Source organism: Haliotis asinina, chromosome 13, assembly GCF_037392515.1.
Source record: "Haliotis asinina isolate JCU_RB_2024 chromosome 13, JCU_Hal_asi_v2, whole genome shotgun sequence".
Taxonomy (NCBI): domain Eukaryota; kingdom Metazoa; phylum Mollusca; class Gastropoda; order Lepetellida; family Haliotidae; genus Haliotis; species Haliotis asinina.
In genome coordinates, this window is record NC_090292.1 from 1222769 (window position 1) to 1246846 (window position 24078).

Sequence of the window (24078 nt, forward strand, 5' to 3'; positions counted from 1 at the left end):
ACAATACAAATCTGTAAACAGCTTCTACATAGTAAAGCTTTTACATACCCAAGGGCTTATTACATATTCCTTATGAACTGAACAATAGATACACTACCTTTGACCGCTTCAATCCATATTCAGACAATGTATAAATCAACTCTTTTACGGACGCTTCAAACCATTATTTCAAACATACCAGTGCATACCACTCACGACATTACCCAGTTGCAATAAATATTCCATTTTCTTGTAAGTAATGCATTTGCTAACTACTGTCTACGGTAGGAGTTCCGCCCTTCCCCAATCAAAAACAAAAATTAAAAACTGACATGCATGCCTCAATGAACTTATCAATGAAACCAAAGATGACAGGCACAATACATCATACGCAATAAACAGATGCTGAGCATTTTTGGATTGGTAAATTGTATCTCATACATTATCATGAAACATCAGTGAACATTCGATAATGTTACTTACTCTACGTAAGTCATAAGTTTCGCCTCTTGTACTCGCATTTGGGAGATAGTCTCAAGAAACCCAAACCCGATGGGACCATGCGGTCTAGCCCAACACTTTTTGTTTCTCTCCTGAAGAGTTTCAAAACAATAACGTACGGAAAAGATAAGAAGCGCAAGTAACATGAGAAAAAGAACAGAGATTAGCAAGAATAGTATCATATGCCAATGTTATTACCTGCAAATATATAATAAATGGATATTATGAGTGTGATCATGTGTAAACATTACAGATAGAAGCATTGACCTGAGTCATATCGAAGCCAGACGAGAGTATACACGAGAACTTGAAATCATACAGGGCGACTCTGTGAAGCAGCTGGTGAAGGGCTTTGAAGATTACAGTCGGCGGGTGAGCAGGGATTGGACTGCTTCCTCCCTTCCATTGTAACAGGATCTGGTGCTTGTATTATAACATTCACTTTTTAAATGTCATACTTTAGGGCCGTAAGTAGCCCAGGGGATCATAATCTTTTTTGACAGATTTTATTTAGATTTTATTTTGTACATTAAAGTATTCACATAACACTGATAAATTATATATGTATGTTATAACGTCTAGCAAAAGGTGTGAAAAATATGTCTGTGTGACGTCACACGATGACGTAACAATGTACACAGTGTCAAGGACAGATGGCGGTTGGATTGTTTATTTAATTTTGTTGCTTTGAATTTGACATTACAAAACATCCTTCCCTCTACATCAGTCGTAGGATTCAGCTTGCTTCGGGCGTCCAGCCATGTGGCTAGTTAGAGATACACCCTTTGTATAGTGTATAATTGTATGCACGATATCAGTTTGACAAGACAGCCTGACGGGCCTTACGGTGATGTTTATATAGCCAGGTGTATCCACTCGGCTACTCTGTGTATATAGACAGGTAAAGGTGCTCATTTAGGTTTTTATCTATGTACAAAGAGATGACCAACTGTCTGTGATATGAAATGTTTTCCTGGTAGTGTTGATGTTAAAAATCCGACACGGTGTTTTGAACATACTCGTCGAATCTTTGAGATAAGGAGGACAAAACACTTTTAGATTCCAATATATATGTTCAATACATGAACAGTTAAATATAAATATAGTTGTGCCAGTATCTGATAATGGTGGCATTGTCTAATCTGCAATACTCAGTGTCTGACACTCTCTGACGTACAGGACTAGTGTCTGACGTTTCAGAAGCGATGCTTGACATACAGGGGCAACACTTCAATGGGTTTGATGTACAGAAGCAGTGTTTGACGTACAGAATCAGTGTTTGATATACAAAAGCACTGTTTGACGTACATAAGCAGTGTTTGACGTACAGAAGCAGTGTCTGACGTACAGAAGCAGTGTCTGACGTACGGGAGCAGTGTCTGATATACGGGAGCAGTGTCTGACGTACAGAAGCAGTGTCTGACATACGGGAGCAGTGTCCGACGTACAGAAGCAGTGTCTGACGTACAGAAGCAGTGTCTGACATACGGGAGCAGTGTCTGACGTACAGAAGCAGTGTCTGACACACGGGAGCAGTGTCTGACGTACGGGAGCAGTGCCTGACGTACAGAAGCAGTGTCTCGCGTATGGAAGCAGTGTTTGACATACGGGAGCAGTGTCTGACGCACAGACACAGTGTCTGACATACGGGAGCAGTGACAGTCCGGGGAAACGTGTCAGTGGACAAGAAGTAACTGAAAACCACGTTTCAAAACGAATGATTATTTCAGAACAACATGACTGGAACGTGTTATCGCTTGTCCCGGAAGAATACCAAATCACTGGTTCCTGTATTAGCTAATGTCCAAACGGTCCACGTTTTACTTTCATTGTAAATAAAATGTCTGAACTCTTGACTGTTGTGTCAGCGGATCCTAGAAAATAAAGGTATACAACTCTGCGTAATGATCCTGTGGAACTGAATCCCTAAGTTTATTGTGTTCTGTCCAATCAGTGCCAGGCATACTTCAGTCTCATGATAGAGTGGGGGATAACGTGTGGATGTTGTTCCTGCGCGGTTTAACGTGTGCCCCTGTTGTCGAGACATGTCGCCTACACTGCATAACTCACGTGTACCCACACGTCACCGTCAATGATGTTAGCATTGGTGTATGTTCATGTAATCGTCTTGGACTCTGACTGTCAGGTTAACGACGGAACTGTTGGGGCTGTAGAGCTACACCCCTCTTCCGTGCCAGAACTCATACCCGGGGTAGTTGCCGACTTGGTGTTTTGTTATCTCTACATGACTACATCACACGAAACACATTCGAGAATGGACCTAAACCGGGTTATCGAGGCGTGTCAACGTAATTTTATTGTTTGTTCGTTGATTAAGGCAGGCAAATGAGGACACCCTGTAAATTAACTGAACCAGACAAACCTATCATTGGTGTACTTGGAAACAGTCCATGCTGTCTGGGTACCGTCACATGCCGGTGCCTACGCCTGACCCCCACATTCGTATGTCAGCCTGTTCCGTTCAACTGTCCTTATACTCAAAGCAACCGGAAGTCGACGTTCTGATGATTTCGACGATTGCACTGCTAGCGCTATATCGGGGAAGTACGTGCGCGATCGGAGAGCACCCACAGTTCCATCGGTAGGGCGGATGCCCAGTTCTTGTCGTGAGACGTTTTATTCACAATTGATCGTGATATCCAAAAGTAAGGTTATGTAAAGAGCAAATAAACATCAATATTATTTACCCGAGATTGTTAATACCACTTAGATGAAAAATCAACTGCCTGTATAACAAGGAATAGCGAGAGAAATTTAGCAAGATCAGTCGTGTGCTAGTGACAGGTTATGCATAAGGCAGGAAGCCACGTGATCAAGACACACTCTCGCAGTGCGGAGGGAAAAGTATGGCTCATCGTCGAAAACACAAAGTGATATAAAACATCCGGATGTGGTAAGCGGCTAAAGTTTATATTTTTTGTTCGAGATAGATGAATATATCTTCATCAGTCAAGGTTAGCAAAACCAAAACTTTAAATAATATCAAAGATGAAAACTAGCTTTTTTGTCTTACGTCGTCGAAACCCCCTAACACTGAGATACTCCATAACAGCGTGGTTGTCTGACAGTAGAGTACTGCCTGTGTACCCGCCTTCCGTCACTAGTAACTGTAGTCTGAATGCCAGGAGGTGACACTTACAACTGCTTGATGTGTGTATTTCTTTCTGTCTTGCATGCTGCATCCCCCACCCCCCTTCCCCCCACCCTCCATGGAGCTATAAAACACGAGGCACTGTGGTAGGCTAGTGGTTAAAGCATACGGTCGTCACGCTAAAAGGTACGGGTTCGATTTCCCACATGGGCACACCGTGTCCAGGTTATTGCTATAAGCTGCATAAAACCACACCCACTCAGTCACTATAAAACACTTTTAATCGGGTGTTTATTTGTTTTTATCTACAAAGGTTTACCGTGTATATTGGTGTGACTGGTTAGATACATGTTTCCTGTTATGTCTATGTACTTAATCATTCATTACACTCACCATACACAAACATGGCAACTAGAAGCCACGTGAATGTTGACCACAAACTGACCCGTAGTACTTTTTCTACCTTTGATTCAGAAATAAGATCGATTTTGCAGATCTTCTTCAAAAACAACAGGTGGGAGTGGATTAAGAAATGTGATGTTTGAATGACACCCCTTGTACAGGTACCGTCATTTCCATAGGTTCATCTCTGGTCACATTATACACCGATATCACTTCCGGCATCTTGTCGTCGGACCCAAATTCCTGGAACGAGGAAGCATACACTGTTATCGCATGCACAAGAGAGACCTATCCCCAATAATATGAGATCCTGAACATATTTACAAGTGAAACTTAGATCCGATCGTGTGACCTACCATCGGGTGTCTGAACTCCGAGACCTACCTTCGAGTGTCTTAACTGAGAAACCCACCTACGGGTGTCTGAACTCAGAAACCCACCTTCGGGTGTTTGAACTCCGAGACCTATGAGTGTCTTAACTGAGAAACCCACTTACGGGTGTCTGAACTCAGAAACCTACCTTCGGGTGTTTGAACTCTGAAACCTATCTTCGGGTGTTTGAACTCTGAAACCTACGTTCGAGTGTCTGAACTCTGGGACCCACCTTCAGGTGTCTTAACGCAGAGACCTACCTTCGGTAGCCTGAATTTTGAGACATACCTTCGGGAGTCTGAACTTTGAGACCTACCTTCCAGTGTCTGAACTTTGAGACCTACTTTCGGGTGTTTGACTTCTGAGACCCACCTTCGGGTGTCTGAACTCAGAGACCTACCTTAAAAGCTTCGCGTGTCTGAACTCTGAGACCTACCTTCGGGTGTTTGAACTCTTGGTTACAGCGGAGACATCTACTGACGGGAGTAGGGAGGCAGCAGACTAGGCGGTCGAAGAAAGGGACCAGATACCTTGTGTCCACGTCACCCAGTTTATTCATACCTGGCGGACATCACACAAAAAAGGTATTGAAATAATTCTCAGGACATTCGTTTAGATAGCACACAAGTAAAAGAATGGTATGTGTATAAGATCAAGCCAAGGTTAAACGCTTAAGCGGTCAAAAAGAAGATACGGGGCTGTGTTTCCTCATCACGATCAGCTGATCGTCAGTACCGTCTGTGAAGGTAGGTACTTGCTGAGGTTAATAGTCGGACCACTATTTGAACATGGGGACATTAGAGTCCGGTGTCGGCGAGTAAAGGATACACGGTTGTCTCGCTGAACTCTTGATGAGGCAAGACAGCTGGAAACAACCAGGGCACATGTCAGTTCTATGACGTTCGTAGGTGTATGAAATTCATAGATCTTTGATGTTCGCATCCTCGATACCTGCAGTTCCGATAAATTTCCATTATACCCTGGATGCAGCTTTTTTTCACCTCCATTGGCTCACTTTTTATCCAATCAGGTGTCTACGCTGGGAATTTGAGCGTACCAATCACAACTCACTTGCACATCATCTAACAGGTTAAATTGGCAACACAAATGATGCACAGGTACCCTGGAAGGGTAGGACTAGTTCTTGCACATATCAAGTTTCAGACCTGTCGATTTGTCTGTATGACAATCGTCCGCATGACAACCGACTGCAACTGCTATCTTTGTTGACACTGGCTAACCCGGTTATAACGGCGGCTTTGTCAACTTACCACTATGCGAATGCAGAGCCAGCAAAGGGAGGTAATACAATATCGGGACGAGCCACAGATACATCGAGGGTATAGTGGAGATTTACTGGAACATATATACATGGAGATATCGAGGATGTGAGGTTAGTAGTTGTATGATGTTCCTATCCGTATGACGCCCCTAGCTCTGTGGCGACCCTAGCACTGTGACATTCCTGGCTATATAACGTCCTTAGCTCTGTGGCAACCCTAGCACTGTGACATTCCTGGCTACATGACGCCCTTAGCTCTGTTGCGACCCTAGCACAGTGACCTTCCTGGCTATATGACGTCCTTAGCTCTGTGGCGACCCTAGCACAGTGACATTCCTGGCTATATGACGTCCTTAGGTCTGTTGCGAACCTAGCACAGTGACATTCCTGGCTATATGACGTTCCTAGCTCTGCGGCGAAACTAACACAGTGACATTCCTGGCTATATGACGCCCCTAGCTCTGTGACGATCCTAGCACAGTGACATTCCTGGCTATATGACGCCCCTAGCTCTGTGGCGACCCTAACACAGTGATATTCCTGGCTATATGACGTCCCTAGCTCTGTGGCGACCCTAGCACAGTGACATTCCTGGCTATATGAGGTCCTTAGCTCTGTGGCGACCCTAGCACGGTGACATTCCTGGCTATATGACGCCCCTAGCTCTGTGGCGACCCTAGCACAGCGACATTCCTGGCTATATGAGGTCCTTAGCTCTGTGGCGACCCTAGCACAGTGACATTCCTGGTTATAAGACATTCCTAGCTGTATGACGCTCCAAGATGTATGACGTTCCCAGCGCTATGGCATTCCAAGCTGCGTAAAACAAACTGGTGACACAGTCAAAGCGCTTAGTGCAAGCGGACGTGTGCCTTTCAACTGACCTGTTAGGGCGCTGACCACGAGGCCAACTATGATCACTGTCCCTCCACCAATCCCCGGGTACCACAGATAGGACACTGTGTACAGTGCAGATAAGCCAGTACTGAAACAGTAAGGATAGGACACTCTGTTGGTCCCTATGAACAAACATAACACGCAGACGAGTAATGCCTCACATCAGTCTCAGGATGTCGTATAGAATCTGCTTGAAAGTCTGCTGTAGTAGTCAGGAAAGGCCTGTCAGCAGGTACCATGGATATTCTTAAATTATAGGTCCTTAATACATTCATTTAGTTCGCAGTCAGATGACTACTCGCACTAAAGCAGCATACTCACTGTTGGCTAGGACCCTCTGCTGTTGTCAAGGTCGTTGACATCGTTGTCGCCATGGAGATGGAGTTATTAGAAAAGCTACAGTTGTAAGTTGGGTACTCCAGACCAGATGGTGTTCCCACAACGGTGTAAGCCCCTATAGAAATCCACAGAGGGAACACCAATCCCAGCACACCACCGGCCACTGCTCCCTGTAGAACATAATGCACCATAAACAGGAACACTACCGACCACAGCTCCCGTTAATACACCGTTTACAAAAGGTATAACTATCATCTGCTAGGCCAGGTCTTGTACTTACAATCCAGTTAGCCCAGGGGAAGAAGGCGCCGAGAGCAAACATCCCGAGTAGAGGCCCCGAGGCCGCCCCTGTGAAGCTGAGAGAGGCCTGAAGCAGGAAACACCTAATGGAAGTCAGGTCAAAATAATTAAATCTGACAAATATGTAACAAATTACTTCTTTTTTCAACAGCCTTCATTTTGAATTTTCTTGTTTTTATTTTGACGATATTATATCCACGCGTTTAAAACAACTTTCAAACATGTGTTCATGTGGATGCAACCAAACGGAAATGTACCATTTTTAAAAAAAATGTGTTCCCGAGAAGCTTAGCGTCTGCCCTGTCGACCTTTCAGTGATGTGTAATCTGTCTCTTCAACAATACAGCAATACCGGGGAGAGTGAGGTTCAAGTCACAATACAACAATTCACGGAGGAGTGAGGTTCAAGTCACATTATAAAAGTGTATCTGGGATCGCTTACCCCTATATAATTACATCCACGTCGTATGAACTCTGTACTGAAGCTTGTCATAACCATGATCAAACAAGCTCAGAGTAACAGCGGTGACTCTATCTGATATATTCGTACAAAGCATGTGCATGCTCGATTGCACGGTAGACACTCGGTGCTGCAGTGGCGTTGGCTCTGTCTTTGTTTTGACTATTATAATTTTGGAGTCACGCCTTTTGTGGCAAGGACATAACAATGATGAGCGTGACCCAGTTCTTGACATGTTTCAGTGTCGATGACAAGGCGGTACATTACACGGGATCACATCACATGATATTCATTACATGGGATCACATCACATTATATTCATTACATAGGATCACATCGCATGACATCATATTACATGACATTACATAACATGGGATCACATCGCATGACATCACATCACATGACATTACATTACATGAGATCACATCACATGGCATTACATTACATGGGATCACATTGCATGACATCATATTACATGACATTACATTGCATGGGATCACATCACATGACATTACATTACATGGGATCACATCACATGACCTTATGCTACATGTGGTTCAAATCATCTAGGAATCACATTACAATGCACCACGTTACAAGGAACGACACTATATAGGGTTACATTGCAGGAGATGGTATTACCTGGCATCCCATTACAGCTGTAATCCCCATTACCCCATTCCCCGTGCGAGTCATGACCCTTACCTGTAAAACTGTTCCACCAAGATTCTTTGCCATAAAGGCCGTTCCGATACCAGCTCCACCAAACACCAGCACTGCAATGACGACAACACACACGTCGTTTAAGTAAGGTGACGAAAGGTGTGTGTTGTACAGGTACAAGTCACAATACAGCAATACAGGGTGTGTGAGGTTCAGGTACGACCTGTGACAAGTGTATCTCACACCGAAATATGATTCAAATGTATAGCGTCCAGATGATTTAACTGGAATATTTCGATGCACTTTCACGCGCTTGTCAGTCAGTAATTATACATTTAATGACAATTTTAAATTTTCATTTAAAGCGGGATATATTCAGATCATACCCAATAGTTTCGTGACAAGTGTTTTCTGTCCCTCGTTCAGGCTTTCCCCGAAGACAGGTTTTAGGCAGTCCTCCCAACACACAGCAGCCAGGGCGTTTAGACACGACGACATTGTGCTGAAACAGTGAGTGAGTGAGTGAGTGAGTGAGTGAGTGAGTGAGTGAGTGAGTGAGTGAGTGAGTGAGTGAGTGGGTGGGTGGGTGGGTGGGTGGGTGGGTGGGTGATTGAGTGAATGAGTGAGTGAGTGAGTTTTGTTTTACGCCGTGTTTTGCAATAGTCTACCACCATAACGGCGGGGACACTAGAAAGCGTCTTCACACATTTTACCTATATGGGGAATCGAACTGGGATCTTGACCGTGACAAACAAAGGTTGTAACCACTAGGCTACTCCTCTGCCCTGTGTGCTGCAGACAACACGGTGACCAGTGCTCCGCTATGTATATAAACAATGGCTTACCTGAGTGCTCCGCTACGTATATAAACAATGGCTTACCTGAGTGCTCCACTATGTATATAAACAATGGCTTACCTGAGTGCTCCACTATGTATGCAAACAATGGCTTACCTGGGTGCTCCGCTATGTATATATACAATGGCTTACCTGAGTGCTCCACTATGTATATAAACAATGGCTTACCTGAGTGCTCCGCTACGTATATAAACAATGGCTTACCTGAGTGCTCCACTATGTATATAAACAATGGCTTACCTGGGTGCTCCACTATGTATATAAACAATGGCTTACCTGAGTGCTCCACTATGTATATAAACAATGGCTTACCTGAGTGCTCCGTTACGTATATAAACAATGGCTTACCTGAGTGCTCCACTATGTATATAAACAATGGCTTACCTGAGTGCTCCACTACGTATATAAACAATGGCTTACCTGGGTGCTCTGCTATGTATGTAAACAATGGCTTACCTGAGTGCTCCGCTATGTATATAAACAATGGCTTACCTGAGTGCTCCACTACGTATATAAACAATAGCTTACCTGGGTGCTCCGCTATGTATGTAAACAATGGCTTACCTGAGTGCTCCGCTATGTATATAAACAATGGCTTACCTGAGTGCTCCGCTATGTATATAAACAATGGCTTACCTGAGTGCTCCACTATGTATATAAACAATGGCTTACCTGGGTGCTCCACTATGTATATAAACAATGGCTTACCTGAGTGCTCCACTACGTATATAAACAATGGCTTACCTGAGTGCTCCACTACGTATATAAACAATGGCTTACCTGGGTGCTCTGCTATGTATGTAAACAATGGCTTACCTGAGTGCTCCGCTATGTATATAAACAATGGCTTACCTGAGTGCTCCGCTATGTATATAAACAATGGCTTACCTGAGTGCTCCACTATGTATATAAACAAAGTCTTACCTGAGTGCTCCACTGAAAAGGCAGGCGACGAAGAGGCCAGGGAGACCTGGATAACCCAGCACCTCCATCACGAAGTAGGGAATCAGCTGTAAGGAGGAGATAACCCTTATTATACACATATCAAAGGGGAGACAACCAGTGTTATACATCAAGTATAAGGGGAGACAACCATTGATCTCCATGTAGTGTAAACTTTACATGTTTCTCGGGCACATTTTTGTTCAAATGTGACGAGGGTGGAACACATTTTTATTTTTTCTCTTGGAAATACAGCTTGGAAAGTGTAGCCAGGTGTTGAAGAGTTACAGATTCAGTCACACTCGTTCTTACAGACACTCACCCTCGTAATGGACAAACAGATGGACGCAGCACAGTCAAAATTATTTTTTTTTTAAATGGCAAAACAAATTGTTACGTGCAGAAGTAACAGTGACCCATCGATGCCCAAGAAACTTTTCACAGTTTTTCGTTAGCCATACACCCACTGTAAGGCGGGACAAACTTTAACAGAACTTAACATCTCATCAAGTATAAGAGGAGACACCCATTGTCATGTATCAAGGGTAAGGGAAGACAAACCTTGCATGCATTAAGTTTAAGGGGACACAACCTTCGCCATACATCAAGTATAGGGAGACAACACTTGTAATACACCAACTGTAGAGAGGGACAAACGTTGTCATATAACGATCGGTTATTTAATATCTCCGACAACCCTAGCTCTCTGTGAGGCGCCAGCAGTTCAGTGATCACATGCGTTATCCCACCGGGTACCCATTTTCGGTTGGGTGAACAGATTACAAGAGCAACACCCACAAGTGATTAGATGCAGGTGAGAAACATGAACATCTTACCTGGTTGGCATTGCTGATGTCTTTCGCCGACAGAGGATCACAACCTTTCTTTGCATAATAGGCGAATGTTGTAATTCCAGCCATACACACCGTCGTCAATAGAACCACGATACCAATAACATTCAGCATCACCGCCCTGTCAATACAGAGTGATTTTATCAATAACATTCAGCATCACCACCCTGTTAAAACGAACTGATATTACCACTAACATGCAGCACCACCACTCTGTCAACACGGAGTGATATTACCAATAACATTCAGCGTCACTTTAGTGGATTTTGTGTTAGGGTCGTCGACCTAGAAACCGTCTGTACGTTCATGAAGCGGTCGGGGGCTTTGTCGTCAACATATGAAACAGCTGCTCGTCCTTAGGTACCGTTTACTTATGATAAGATATTCCCATATATGTACCCATTTTACCTATGATAGTTAGCAGTGCAAGTCCAGATTAGAACCGAAATCTTCATACTTGAAGTAAGAGGCGGCTGGTTCGGTTCGCTGACTTGGTTGATATATGCCATAGGTTCCCAATTGCAAAGATCGATACTCATGCTGTTAATCACTGGATTGCCTTGTCCAGGCTCGATTATTTATAGACAGTCGCTATTTAGTTGGAATATTGCTGGGTACTGCGTAAACCCAAACGCACTCAATCACACATGATAGCTCACTTACAGTTTGGCCTTCTGCAATGTCGGTAGGGCACAGTAGCGTTGGACGCTGGCCTGGTTGACTCCGTAGAAGGATGACCACCCAATAATCGTTCCGACAGTCAGCGACCAGAAGGAATGACGAACAGTCGGATCAGGGTTGAAACTTGAAAATATACAAACATTGCTACGTGAGTTATCCCCTAACATATCTCACGAATGTTTGAGTCCAGATCCTAAGCCTGGTGTATCCTAAACCTGGTGTATGCTAAGCCTTTGGTGTATCCTAAGCCTGGTGTATCCTAAGCCTTTGGTGTTTCTTAAGCCTGGTGTATCCTAAGCCTTTGGTGTATCCTAAGCCTGGTGTATATCTGGGACATGCTTGGTCAGAAGAAAACACGTTATTCCATCGTGGACACCACGAAAGCTATATGTACGTGTTGACAACCTATCATTAATGAAGAAGTTGCTTAATTATTTTTCGTGTTTATATAACCACAAGATATGTATTTCTAGGATTGACGACTTCTCTATTGCAATAGACGCCAGTAGTCATCACTAACGTGATAAGGATGTTTGCATCTTCCCCGAACCCTGCCACATTATCTTCTGTGCTAGCTGATCGGATCTGTTGCAGACTGCCAATAGACAGGACCCTCGTACAACACCAATACATGTAATACTAACTAAACTGCACAGACGCACACTGTGACAAATGGCAACATGGAACACAATCTGCAAACTTACTCAAAGAATTCTATTCGGCCCCACTCATAGTTCAGCTTCCACACCTCGTCTATTCCACCAACAACACTGATCCCCTGGAAGATAAAAAAAAGAATCGAGGAAGTGAACGGGAACCAATCACTCGGTTTTTAACACTTGCTATGATCTACGGACTCAAAACAGCATTTAAACTTAAACCTCGTATTTCTCTTTTACTTCAGAAACGGACAATATGTGTCAAATACTCTTATATATACTGAACCACAACGGAAATAACGCACCGATAGAGGTTTCTCAAAGCACGCTCTTTAATGTACCATAATTAACAATCAAAAGGATGTATTGAGCTTAAACTTGACAATTATTGTCAACAGATTTCCGGGAGTCACATTCATAGTTCACACAAACAAAATCACCAAACATTAAGATAGCCTAAAGTCAGTATCGTGTTTGGCCTCCTTGGCCAACTATGAAGACGTTGCATTGTCTGTACATCATTCATTCAAATTAGCCTTTTGATGAAGCTTATAGACACATGAGTCCAGACTATGTGAAATGCCTCGCCCACCAGAAGTTGCCGGCCTCGGTTGGAGGTCATTCAGTATTCTTTGAATCTCGTCCCAAAGGTGTTCTCTTGGACGCAAGCACGACTGATTGCAGGCTATTGGATGGTCTGGGTGCCATGCTATCTCAGGGAGCCCAATGTTGCTCTGGCAGTGTCTTGCTGGAAGATGTCATTTCTGTAACGTCCAAAATGTGGTAAAACCTGGGGTGTTATGACTGAGTCAGTGCAGTGGACAGTTGTCAGGTCCGTTCCTCATCCTGGAAATTCTGAAACACCACAGAGCCATGTATCTGGCCTGGACTGATTGCACCCCATATCATGACGATTGGGCCACCCCGTGAAACAATGTCAATAATACTGATTGTTGTGAGACCCAATACTCTGTCGAGCTGTTTCCGCCGCTCTGGGGAAGCGGCCCTGAAGATGGTTGCATACAATCTGTCGGTCTTGACCTTGTGAAGTTCTCAACTGCGTGGGCGGTCTTGGATGCTGTTAGTGACCTTATACCACTCCTACAGTCGGTAGATTGCCCTAACATGAACATTAAAACGAGTGACTACCCTTTGTGCTGTCCGGACAACTTGAACGGCATAGCGATTGTGACAAAACAAACAAGCGAGTTTGGACTTGCTTTCATTGGGTGGTCGTGATGTGCATTTTCATGAATGTCATACCGAACCTGACCACGTCTGCCTTCCTCTCTGGTTTTGGTTGATGTGCTTTTTCATGAGATAACACACTGATGTTAGAAGTAACTGTCAACCCGGATGAAAAACATGTTAACAGAAAGCTACCATGATCATAAAAAACACCACGTTGCAAGAACACAATCTTGCATTTGGATTCGATATGCGACGTTTCTTTAGTGATTCAGTATACTACTAAACCTGCAAATTACATTTACCACGCCCACTGTTTCCCGATGAGTTGATAAAGTCGCTTAGGTTGCGTGACTGACGGATGTCACCGATGTGATATTGCTGATTACACATATTTATTAATCTAGCAGTCAGTAAATGAAGACTGACCACGCCCCACGTTACCTTCGTGCCTGTATAACCGAACAAAATACTAGTCACTGGTTAAAGTGCATATAAGCTTTCACCATCATAGGTAGACATTACACCTTATTGTGGAGTGGCCCTTTACCAAGATTTCAAATAAGCTACACAACTCTAGGAACGTTTGACTTCACCAAATGTTTTTCCTATGTCAAAACAGGATGTACTTAGTACAAACATTGCTTTTAACTGAGTGGACCCGAGGAGGGATCTTTTGAAAGAAGACGCGGATTTGGATCTGTTACGTAGAACGTCTATAGTGTCAGTCTAGTGTGACGTGGTCTGTCTTCTGGCAAAAAAACCCCATCACAACCCAACCCGTTACAAAAAGCTCTTGTCCCATAGTCGAACTAAATATATTACAGTTTTCGATTGCCAGACGTTGGAGATAATTGCCCCAGAGTCAACTTGTTACACTTCTGGACTGACAAACATTGAATGTACTTGTCCCATAGTGGAGGTGACGCACATTTAGATTGCTATCCTTTGAGGGTACATGCCCAGAAGTCGAGCTACATTGCCAAACATTGCCGGTACTTCTCCTATAGTCGAGGTGCTGACGGTACTTAGGATACAGATCACTGTGCCTCATCTATTTATCTACTGAAGTGTGTTTAGGAGACGGCGGGTGGTTCCAAGGTGCAACATGAGCCCTGAGTAAGTAATACTGAGTGACTGTTCCCCATGATCCGTCATCACGCGAGAGTTGGTCTTACTATGATATCAAATACTTTTTTCGTGTAGGTTATTTCTGAGCTGAGCATTATTCTGACGTATAAACTACACCAAGAAAAGAATGACCATACGCACTCTGATGACAATAGCTAGTACTCCGGCAAGCATCACCACCGACTGAAATACATCTGTCCACACAACTGCTTTCATTCCACCCTGAAACATGAGAACAGAACATGTTGCTACTCAATAAAATGTACATGTTCATATTCGCTTGTCCATTACAATACCGTCAATTATCAAGTATCTTTTTTAACCAGTATTGTTAATAAAACACATGTTTATGTTAAATGCCCATCAGAGTACAAACAGGTTACACCCTCGATCATAAAGCACAACAGCCGAGGTTGCTACAACTAGAAAACCTGCTAAAGTTGTCAGTTATCCAGCGATTTGTCAACCACTGGCATTTCTGAGTTTAGTCTCAATTATAGTGCTTCAAGGCCGTGTCAAAGCTGTTAAATAGTGTTATGGTTAAGTGTCTGGTTGCATTTCCAACTCACTCGTGTTCATTACAAAGCGTACCAAAATACAGTTTCCCATTTGACTCAAACCACTTAGGGTCTAATAATTGTACTGGCTTTGCTCGCGTTTGTGACTGTTGATTTTTTTAAAAAAGCTTTCACCAACACATGTGCTATAACTTGAATCTATCGTTATCTCTTATTACATTACAGAGTCGACCCTATTTCATATGACAGAAATGATTCTGCAATTCTATTTGGCAGGGCTTTTTTCAGAGCTTATTGACAGAATATGGTGGCAGATGATATTGAAAGAGTATAGTGACAGAGCATGCTGACAGAGCATACTGATAGAGCATACTGACAGATTATGCTGACAGATTATATTGACAGAGTATACTGCCAGAGTATATTGGCAGAGTATATGGACAGGGTATACTGACAGACCATGTTGACAGAGCATATTGACAGAGCGTATTGACAGAGCATATTGACAGAGTGTATCGACAGAGCATATTGACAGTGTATATTGACAGAGTATATTGACAGAGCATATTGATTGAATATACTGACAGAACCTATTGACAGAGTGTATTGGCAGAGTGTATTGACAGAGCATATTGACAGAGTATATTGACAGAGCATATTGACAGAGTGTATCGACAGAACATATTGACAGTGTATATTGACAGAGCATATTGATTGAATATACTGACAGAGCATATTGACAGAGTATTTTGACAGAGCATATTGACAGAGTATATTGGCACAGCATACTGACAGAGCATATTGACAGAGTATATTGACACAGCATATTGACTGAGTATAGTTTGAGTATAGTTTGAGTATAGTGAGCTTATTGACTGAGTATGTTGACAGGGATTAGTGGACTGACCAGCGAGGTGTAGAACGTGGATACGAGGCCGACAGTGACGATGCTGGCCCATGTTGGAAATCCAGTCACTCAAAGGAGAAAATACTTCCAAAGTTTAAAATAACATACTTATACTGTCAAAATGTAACGTAGATAAACGTACCACCTTCAAAAATACTGTTAACTCAATCAACTGTAAAACAACCTTAGCCCTAAGAGTGCCTCAAATCTATGTAAAGATAGGGGAGTTACTGTCACCTTAGCGCTAGGACTGCCTTAAGTCCATGTTAAGGTGTGGGAGTTACGGTCACTTTAGCGCAAGACTATCGTAGGTCTACGTTAAGGTATGAGAGTTACGGTCACCTAAGTGCTAAGAATACTTTAGGTCTATGTTAAGGTATGGGAGTTACTGTCACCTTAGCGCTAGGACTGCCTTAGGTCGGTGGTAAGATAACTGGGTTATCGTCCCACAGCGTTAAGATCGCTTTGCACAACTATCGTAGTGATGACTTAGATAATTTAGATATACAGGTTTTAGATATACAGGTGTTATGGATGTTATAGATATATGCTATATATATAGATGTTATAGATATATGTTATATATATAGATGTTATAGATATATGTTATATATAGATGTTATAGATATATGTTATATATAGATGTTATAGATATATGCTATATATAGATGTTATAGATATATGCTATATATATAGATGTTATAGATATATGCTATATATATATAGATGTTATAGATATATGTTATATATATATAGATGTTATAGATATATGCTATATATATAGATGTTATAGATATATGTTACAGATGTTATATAGGTATATATGTGTTGTGATTTTATAGATATATGAATTATTATGTACTTGGTATAAATGTAAAGGAAACGTAGTGGAAGAAAGTAGGGAACGTAGAATTAAGAACTTAGTGCATGTGTAGACTAGACAGATTACATTACTGTACAATGTATGTACTTATAAGGAAGGCTGAGCTGCGCTGAGCTCTCCGGACCCCCGGGATGACCGGCTGATGACCCGAGAGGGTAAGCGGCGAGGGATATCCCGGGAGGTCCGAACGAAGTTCGGCAGTCGGGCGCTAGCCATGAAATAAACACGAAGCTACATCCCCCCGTGTTATCGTATATATAGACAATACGATACAACGACCCATCTGATTAGTTGCACTGCTGTTATCGCGGTTCTCACTGAGGCGAAATTATCCCATCTTAACAGGTAGGTTTGAACAAATGAGAATGAACCTAGTTCACTTCAAAACGTTAACCTGTGTTACAACATTTTAAAGAAAAGGTGAGTGTAGATGTCACTGCGTCTGGGAATCGCTGTTAAAATGTAACAGCAGGTTATTCTGATGATTATGATCTGTGAATGTGACGGCAGGAACACGATCACCAGGAGTCGAGGACTGACGTGATGTCATAGCTTCTCCTCAAGTTTATCCACGGGCCTCAGCTTTTTCATCATCCTTAAAGTCATTATATCCAAGGAACAGCACTGGTGTGATTAGCATTTTGCATTTTTACAATCTGACATTTTCAAAACTAGTCCCTGTTACATCCTTTATATAATAAACACACTACATATTACGTCATCTCTTGTTTTCCCTGAATAACCGCATTTGAGGTGTTTGTTTTGGAGGGACAGGTTTTACTTTTGCTAGAAAGATCTCTTCCCAGGTTTTATTTTTCGTCAGTAAGACCGATTTCCAGGTTTTACTTTTCCTAACCACCGAGGTCGGGAAATCGCTCGGGGCTCCGCTTCTCGGGATCTTCCCCTCCGGTTTTACATTGTCTACCAAAACCTCGGAGGCTCGTTTTCTCCTGTACATAACAGGACGCGAATAACGGGATCGCTACTTGGCTGACACATTTCATCGTATCCCAGTTGTGCAGATTGATGTTTATACTGTTGAACACTGGGTTGTCTGGTTGTAAATTAATTCAGTTTAGGCAAAAAACATTAATTGCAAGGGAGTTCCTTTTCCATATTTGATTACCTTCAATAATTCATATCACAAGCTACTCATATCATGCGGAAAATACATAGATAAGAAACTTATTTCGATTGAAAAATACAATGTTTGTGAAAAGATGTGATTTTTGTCTTTCAGTTTTCAAAGACTTCAGAGCCCAAGATGCTGTGTGTTCTATACGGTATCGCCTAACGTCTTAGGACTCGGGTCATGAGTAATATGATAGCGAAGCTTCTGAACTTAATGAGGAGAATCTATTCATACCTGCTTCTAGAGCAGTGGATGGAGCGAAGGATGCGATGCCCATGTATAGTACCTGTAATAAACAAGACGGGATATGTATAGGGGACACAGGCTGAAGGGCAGTGATATCATGTGACAACAGATCTCTTTGCTGTACTGGAAACACACCGACCCAGTGCCACCAAAGCTGTTCCAGTTTGCGCAACTAGGTTCACTTTGGAAACACGCTACTACCGCATGCGCTGACGTGGTCGGGACACGGGCTGTGGTGTATAGAGTAACAGAGTTGAGAGTGCATGCGCTGACGTGGTCGGGACACGGGCTGTGGTGTATAGAGTAACAGAGTTGAGAGTGCATGCACTGACGTGGTCGGGACACGGGCTGTGGTGTATAGAGTAACAGAGTTGAGAGTGCATGCGCTGACGTGGTCGGGACACGGGCTGTGGTGTATACAGTAACAGAGTTGAGAGTGCATGCGCTGACGTGGTCGGGACACGGGCTGTGGTGTATAGAGTAACAGAGTTGAGAGTGCATGCACTGACGTGGTCGGGACACGGGCTGTGGTGTATAGAGTAACAGAGTTGAGAGTGCATGCACTGACGTGGTCGGGGCACGGGCTGTGGTGTATAGAGTAACAGAGTTGAGAGTGCATGCGCTGACGTGGTCGGGGCACAGGCTGTGGTGTATAGAGTAACAGAGTTGAGAGTGCATGCACTGACGTTGTCGGAACACAGGCCGTGGTCTGTTCTGTAACAATGTTGTTTCCTGTTGTCTGTTAAGGACACCCTGTTGATAAAAGTTGTGCGATAAGGACACGATTTTGTTACCTGTTGCCTGATACGGACACAGTGTTATCTGATGTAGGATAAGGACACAATATTGTTACCCGTTGGCTGATAAGGACACAATGTCGCTACCTGTTGTGTGATAAGGATACAGGTGCCCGTTAATCTGGCAGCTCGGGAGTTGAAACGTTTCTCCAGGTACTGTGAAAAAAACAAGGGTTTTTAAATACTTTGAAAGATACACAGGAAATAATAACCCATGAACAGCAAGAAATTATTTAATGTCTGTCCTCGGTGCACGTCGGGCCATTCGCAGCAGTGCTGGGGTGATGCAATAAATTATTTAGAAGTCACAGAGAACAAACAACCTAGCAACTCAAATAGCTAGCTTGTCTGATGGCCCGCCTCAGACAGACAAAACAGCGAGTTACGCTTTCTGTAGTCGTGGAGAGAATTTTGTATCCAAACTTGTTTGTCAAAAAATACAGTGCAATATCTAGAGGGGCAAGCACGGCCCCATGGGTCCCACCGACAACTGCGTGGGCCAATTCCAAAACCAGACACCGGGACAAGACTTACAAACATTAGATCTATTATAGATTCATTACATACCTCTGATCTTCCAACACAGTATGCTTATCTCCATTCTACCAAAAAATACGTAATAAAAATGTAAAGTTAACCAAAACACATATTGAGTTGAAAAATCAGTTGTATATAACATGATTATGTATCTCTGAATGACTTTGATTAACCAATCAAAATGTCATGGACGTCATGGCAGAATTGAGCATGACCTGTTAGGGCTGGGTATTGACATGGTGCAAAACGGATTACCACAGGGCACTGACATATATAAGACCGAACAAAATAAACAAACCCCCCAAACACACACAGCTGTTAACCCAGTGGGCTGGATGTCTGTGTTTGCCAGTTGTATCGGTGTACACGGCGGCCTATAGCTCGTTGTACGGTATTCTCAGTTGACAAACATTCTATCAGCAGGACACGTGCGCGCACGTCTGAATGCATTTCACCTGTACATTGTCGTACGCGGATGTGAACAGAAAAAAGGCCATGTTTGTGACTCTTTCAAGTCGTCTACGACATTAAACTTTAGAATGCACAGCGAGGTCTGACAATAAATTTCCTAGAGGTGACCTTAGAATACTGCAGCATGTTAATGCTATGTATGCTAACCTACCAATAGCGCTGATGATCCTGTGAAACAAAGCATTCTATGCTGATATTTGTGGCGAAAACGGTGACGTCAAAATTAGTGGCGCGCTGCACAAACGTAACTATGGTAACTCTACCTCAAATGAGCTTGTATACTTCAGTGGATAGAGAAGAGGGACGTACAGCACTGTAGACACAACAATGGCTCCAATTAAGCCGAACATGTACAGGTAGTACTGCGTCCCTTCCCGATACATCTCGGCTGGAGTTCCCAGAATCAAGATGGCCGACATAAAGGACACCAGAATGGAAATGGCGACGGGCACAGTCTTCATGTCTCTCCCTCCCATTAGAAACTCCCCCGTGGTTTTCTGTCTGTTCCCCCAACATGCATAGAACACCCCGATCGCCGCCGACACCAGCAACATCAGCGTGAACACTACGTAGTCGACTACGCCGAACACTCTCTCCTCATCATCCATGGTGACTTGCTGTGGGTGATAGGGAGCTGTTACAAGTCTGTGTGCTGAACACAGTATGGCCAGTATGGTGTACAGCTGCTACCTATATATATCTACATCAGCCCCATGTCTCAAGTTAACACCAACCTGCTCAGTGACGTAGCTTGTGACTGTGTGTATTTAGCCAGGAGGGATCGCTCATATTCCAAGACTGAATATCGTTATATGGGTCTACAGAGAAAGACTTCACCCTGTCGCACCAGTGTCTCCCCCACGTTGACGAACTTGTGTCTGCCGTCACAGTGACGTACGTGTGTCTGCCGTCAGTTTGACGTACTTGGGTCTACAGTCACTTCTTGTGTGTGCCATCATGTTGACGTATAAGAATCTGTGCTCAGGTTGACATACTTGTGTCTGCTGTCACGTTTGCGTACTTGTGTGTCCTTCTCATTGCTGTACTTGTGTCTGCTGTCACGTTGACGTACGTGCGTGTCCTCACATTGACGTGCTTGTGTCTGCCTTCACATTGACGTACCTCTGTCTGTCCTGACTTTGACGTACTTGTGTCTCCTTTCACGTCTGCCTTGACATTGGTATATATGTGTCTGTCCTCACACTGAAGTACTTGTGACTGTCATCACGTTACCATACTTGTGGCTGTCTTTACGTTGACGTACTTGCGTACCGAATAGGCACTTTCTTTATGTTGCCGCATGTTTCGGGTAAACCATTACAGCCCAGGCCCTACACTACTGTACACGTGTATGTGGCGGTGGCTATTTGATAATCATTCATAAACACATGCACATGCCATGCAAAAGAATCGAACTCAGTCTCGGATTCTGAACTTGTGACAGGGATTTCCTTTGCCTACAGAAATAATTCAGGACATACTGAGTCAACCCGCCTTGTGTGAGTGAGTGAGCTGGACGTACGGCAGCACGTCAGCACGTCAGCTACGTGACAGTTTATTTTAACTCACTAATGAGTGTCGTTTTGTGATTGGCATAGCGTTCCTCTATTATTTTCAGTGTACCTCGCTGCCAATGACAACTCATTCGGTACTTCTTGGTAGTACTTCTGTATCTCGAATAACATTAAATCACCCATGATACACGGAAACCACTGATGTTTTGCGAATGCAAGTGCATGGAAGGAAGATAACTCTGAATTTGCTTTTCTTGTTTCGTCTGCAAAATTTAGCGACGGCTACGAAACGATTTGAACCGCATTCCAACAAATAAATTTGGACAAAACGTTCGACGTCCCTACGACAGCCCGTAAGCAACATGGCATTATGTCGTCAAGACGCGGAGAGAAAGTGATGTTTGTCGTATTGTGTCGCTGAAGGCCAGGGTGACGTAAAGCTGATAAACATAGACACATAACTGTCCCGAAAGGATTTTGATTACACCACGACGGTACCCCGTGTGCCTAAAGTGACTCCACTCTGGCCCAAGTCCTACACCTGCAGAATGAATATTGAGTCACCTTTACCGATAAAGGGGCCTATGGTAATACGTGTATCGTGTTTCAGTGGTTGAGCACAGGTAGATTAGTATGGGAGTCGAGGTCACGAGCTATGACAAGTGTGCATGTCAGTAAACAGAGTGACAAGGTAGGAGGTGTGCTAGTTTCATAGAGCAAGAATGGATAGATCATACCGAAACATAAGTCTCATTAACCTATTCAGACAATGACCTACTTTTCAGACGATCCGAATTTTCTCGTGTGAAAGTGTAAATTGACAACTGAATTCCAGTTCCTTGTTTCATAAGAAAATTATATTTACAAATGAATTTTAATTTTAAACTTTAATTGCACCGTCATTCTCTACTTTATGTCGAGGTTGAGGCAGCATACCTTAACTATGGAATCACAGATTGCCCCTGTCTGATGAGGTCGTAAAACGATTTACAGTGCATCTGGCTCACTGGTTAAACCTGTTATGTGTTGTTTTGCGCTTATTGAGCGTAGTTCTATAACGCACAATGAGGATGATGTATTATCAGTTCCGTCAGAGACCGCTAAACTTTTCTAGCGGCAGAGCCTCGTTTTGATATTTCCACGATTTCCAGGTTTCCGTTTATCAGAGCTCGCTGTACGACATAGCCGTGCGGCGTATTTACTATGATTGGAAGGAGCTTAGTGTTGCTATATACAACTGCGAAGGCTTATCAAATCACACTGATTAATATTTATGCATCCAGTTAAATGACATAGTCTAAAAATACTGGACTGGTTATCGCATTAAGCTGCGCAATAGGACAGAACCAACGAGACTGTTCTGTAATCAATGTTTTGACATGTAATGATACATCTATAACACTGGCAGTGAATAGACCCGACCGACCCCTGTGTCATCCCACACACCTTGAGTAGGTTGAGAGTGGTGGTCGAGCCATCTGGAACCACTTAAATACCGATGGTGACAGGGCAACAAGCCCATGTTGAAGGATGACACAACAACATGTGTAAAATGTGTCATCAATTGACAAACATCCAACTTGCTCAAAGTCATAAAAATTAGCAAAGTAGCACAGAGGAAGGTGTGAATCAGATCACACCAGGTGGCGGTTTATCTCCTCGCAAGGAGAAGCACCAAGATCTCGAAGGTGGGGTTCATCGGGAAAAGCAGGAACTGCTCTTTGTCGCCAAAACTTCTGTAGAATATGCGGACTCTTCGTTTTCACATTCCATGCATGCCAGTGGATTTTCAAACACATACATTGTACCTAACCAGAAGTTGTCAGCACATTATATGAAACAGTCTTTAGCAAGACACTCATTGCTCTGCGACCCCTTCCTTATCCACAAAAAAAAACACACCAACAACCCAGACTAACTTGCAGAGACCCCCTCCATGCTGCGTTGACGGTGAAGGTTTGTACCAAGCTCGCATTAGTGTTTCTTTGTAACATATGGTCTTTGCACAAATAAACGACCAGTTTCCGTCATACTGGCACTATTTACATTCTAGCGGGTATTTTTCGAACCTCTTCGAAATATGTAGATGAAACACTCAGATACAGTTGGCATAGCAACCTCCCTGTCCAACGCATGCGCAGAGTATTACCAAACTGTGAAACCGTCGGACATGTACATGTGACGTTATCAGACATGGAAAGACATGTGTCACTTATCCTGATTCGAAACCGAGTTGCCTTTATTAATAATTATTCAGAAGCATGTTGTAAAGATCAAATATGAATGTATTAAGTCCAGGCTTGACGCTCACGTTTTTCTCTCCTGATAGTATTAACCATATATATCACTGACTAATAGAACACCAGCTGGATATGAACCACGTGACCACATTATAGCGTTTTCGAAATACACATTCTCACATGTCAGCAAACGAATCAGAATACGTTCGGTTGTTGA

The 24078-nt window shown here is 43.2% G+C and overlaps 2 protein-coding genes across 2 annotated transcripts in view; one reads left to right on the forward strand and one right to left on the reverse strand.

Annotated features, from left to right (window-relative positions):
• Positions 1-2379, forward strand: part of LOC137260314 (filaggrin-like) — a 33200-nt gene extending 30821 nt beyond the window's left edge. Inside the window, exon 33 of the mRNA XM_067797994.1 lies at positions 734-2379. Within this exon, the coding sequence (XP_067654095.1) occupies positions 734-891 (158 nt within the window). The 3' untranslated portion in view covers positions 892-2379. The remainder of the gene's footprint in view (positions 1-733) is intronic.
• Positions 2380-4117: 1738 nt separating this feature from the next.
• On the reverse strand, positions 4118-20715 carry LOC137260482 (sodium-coupled monocarboxylate transporter 1-like). The gene is made up of 16 exons (XM_067798147.1): positions 20371-20715; positions 19187-19255; positions 18291-18342; positions 16042-16109; positions 14758-14838; positions 12343-12416; positions 11621-11761; positions 10943-11078; positions 10089-10174; positions 8694-8809; positions 8350-8420; positions 7165-7251; positions 6867-7054; positions 6533-6633; positions 4803-4927; positions 4118-4237 (listed from the first exon to the last, which is right to left on the reverse strand). The coding sequence occupies exons 1-16, from the start codon at positions 20713-20715 to the stop codon at positions 4118-4120; spliced, it is 1860 nt and encodes a 619-aa protein (XP_067654248.1).
• Positions 20716-24078: the final 3363 nt, after the last annotated feature.

Coding starts and splice junctions, on each gene's coding strand:
- LOC137260482 (XM_067798147.1), bottom strand. CDS start 20,715: ATGGATGATGAGGAGAGAGTGTTCGGCGTAGTCGACTACGTAGTGTTC. Junction 16,110..18,290: donor ATCCACTGCTCTAGAAGCAG/GTATGAATAGAT, acceptor TTCTCCTTTGAG/TGACTGGATTTCCAACATGG. Junction 14,839..16,041: donor CCACGTTCTACACCTCGCTG/GTCAGTCCACTA, acceptor CTCATGTTTCAG/GGTGGAATGAAAGCAGTTGT.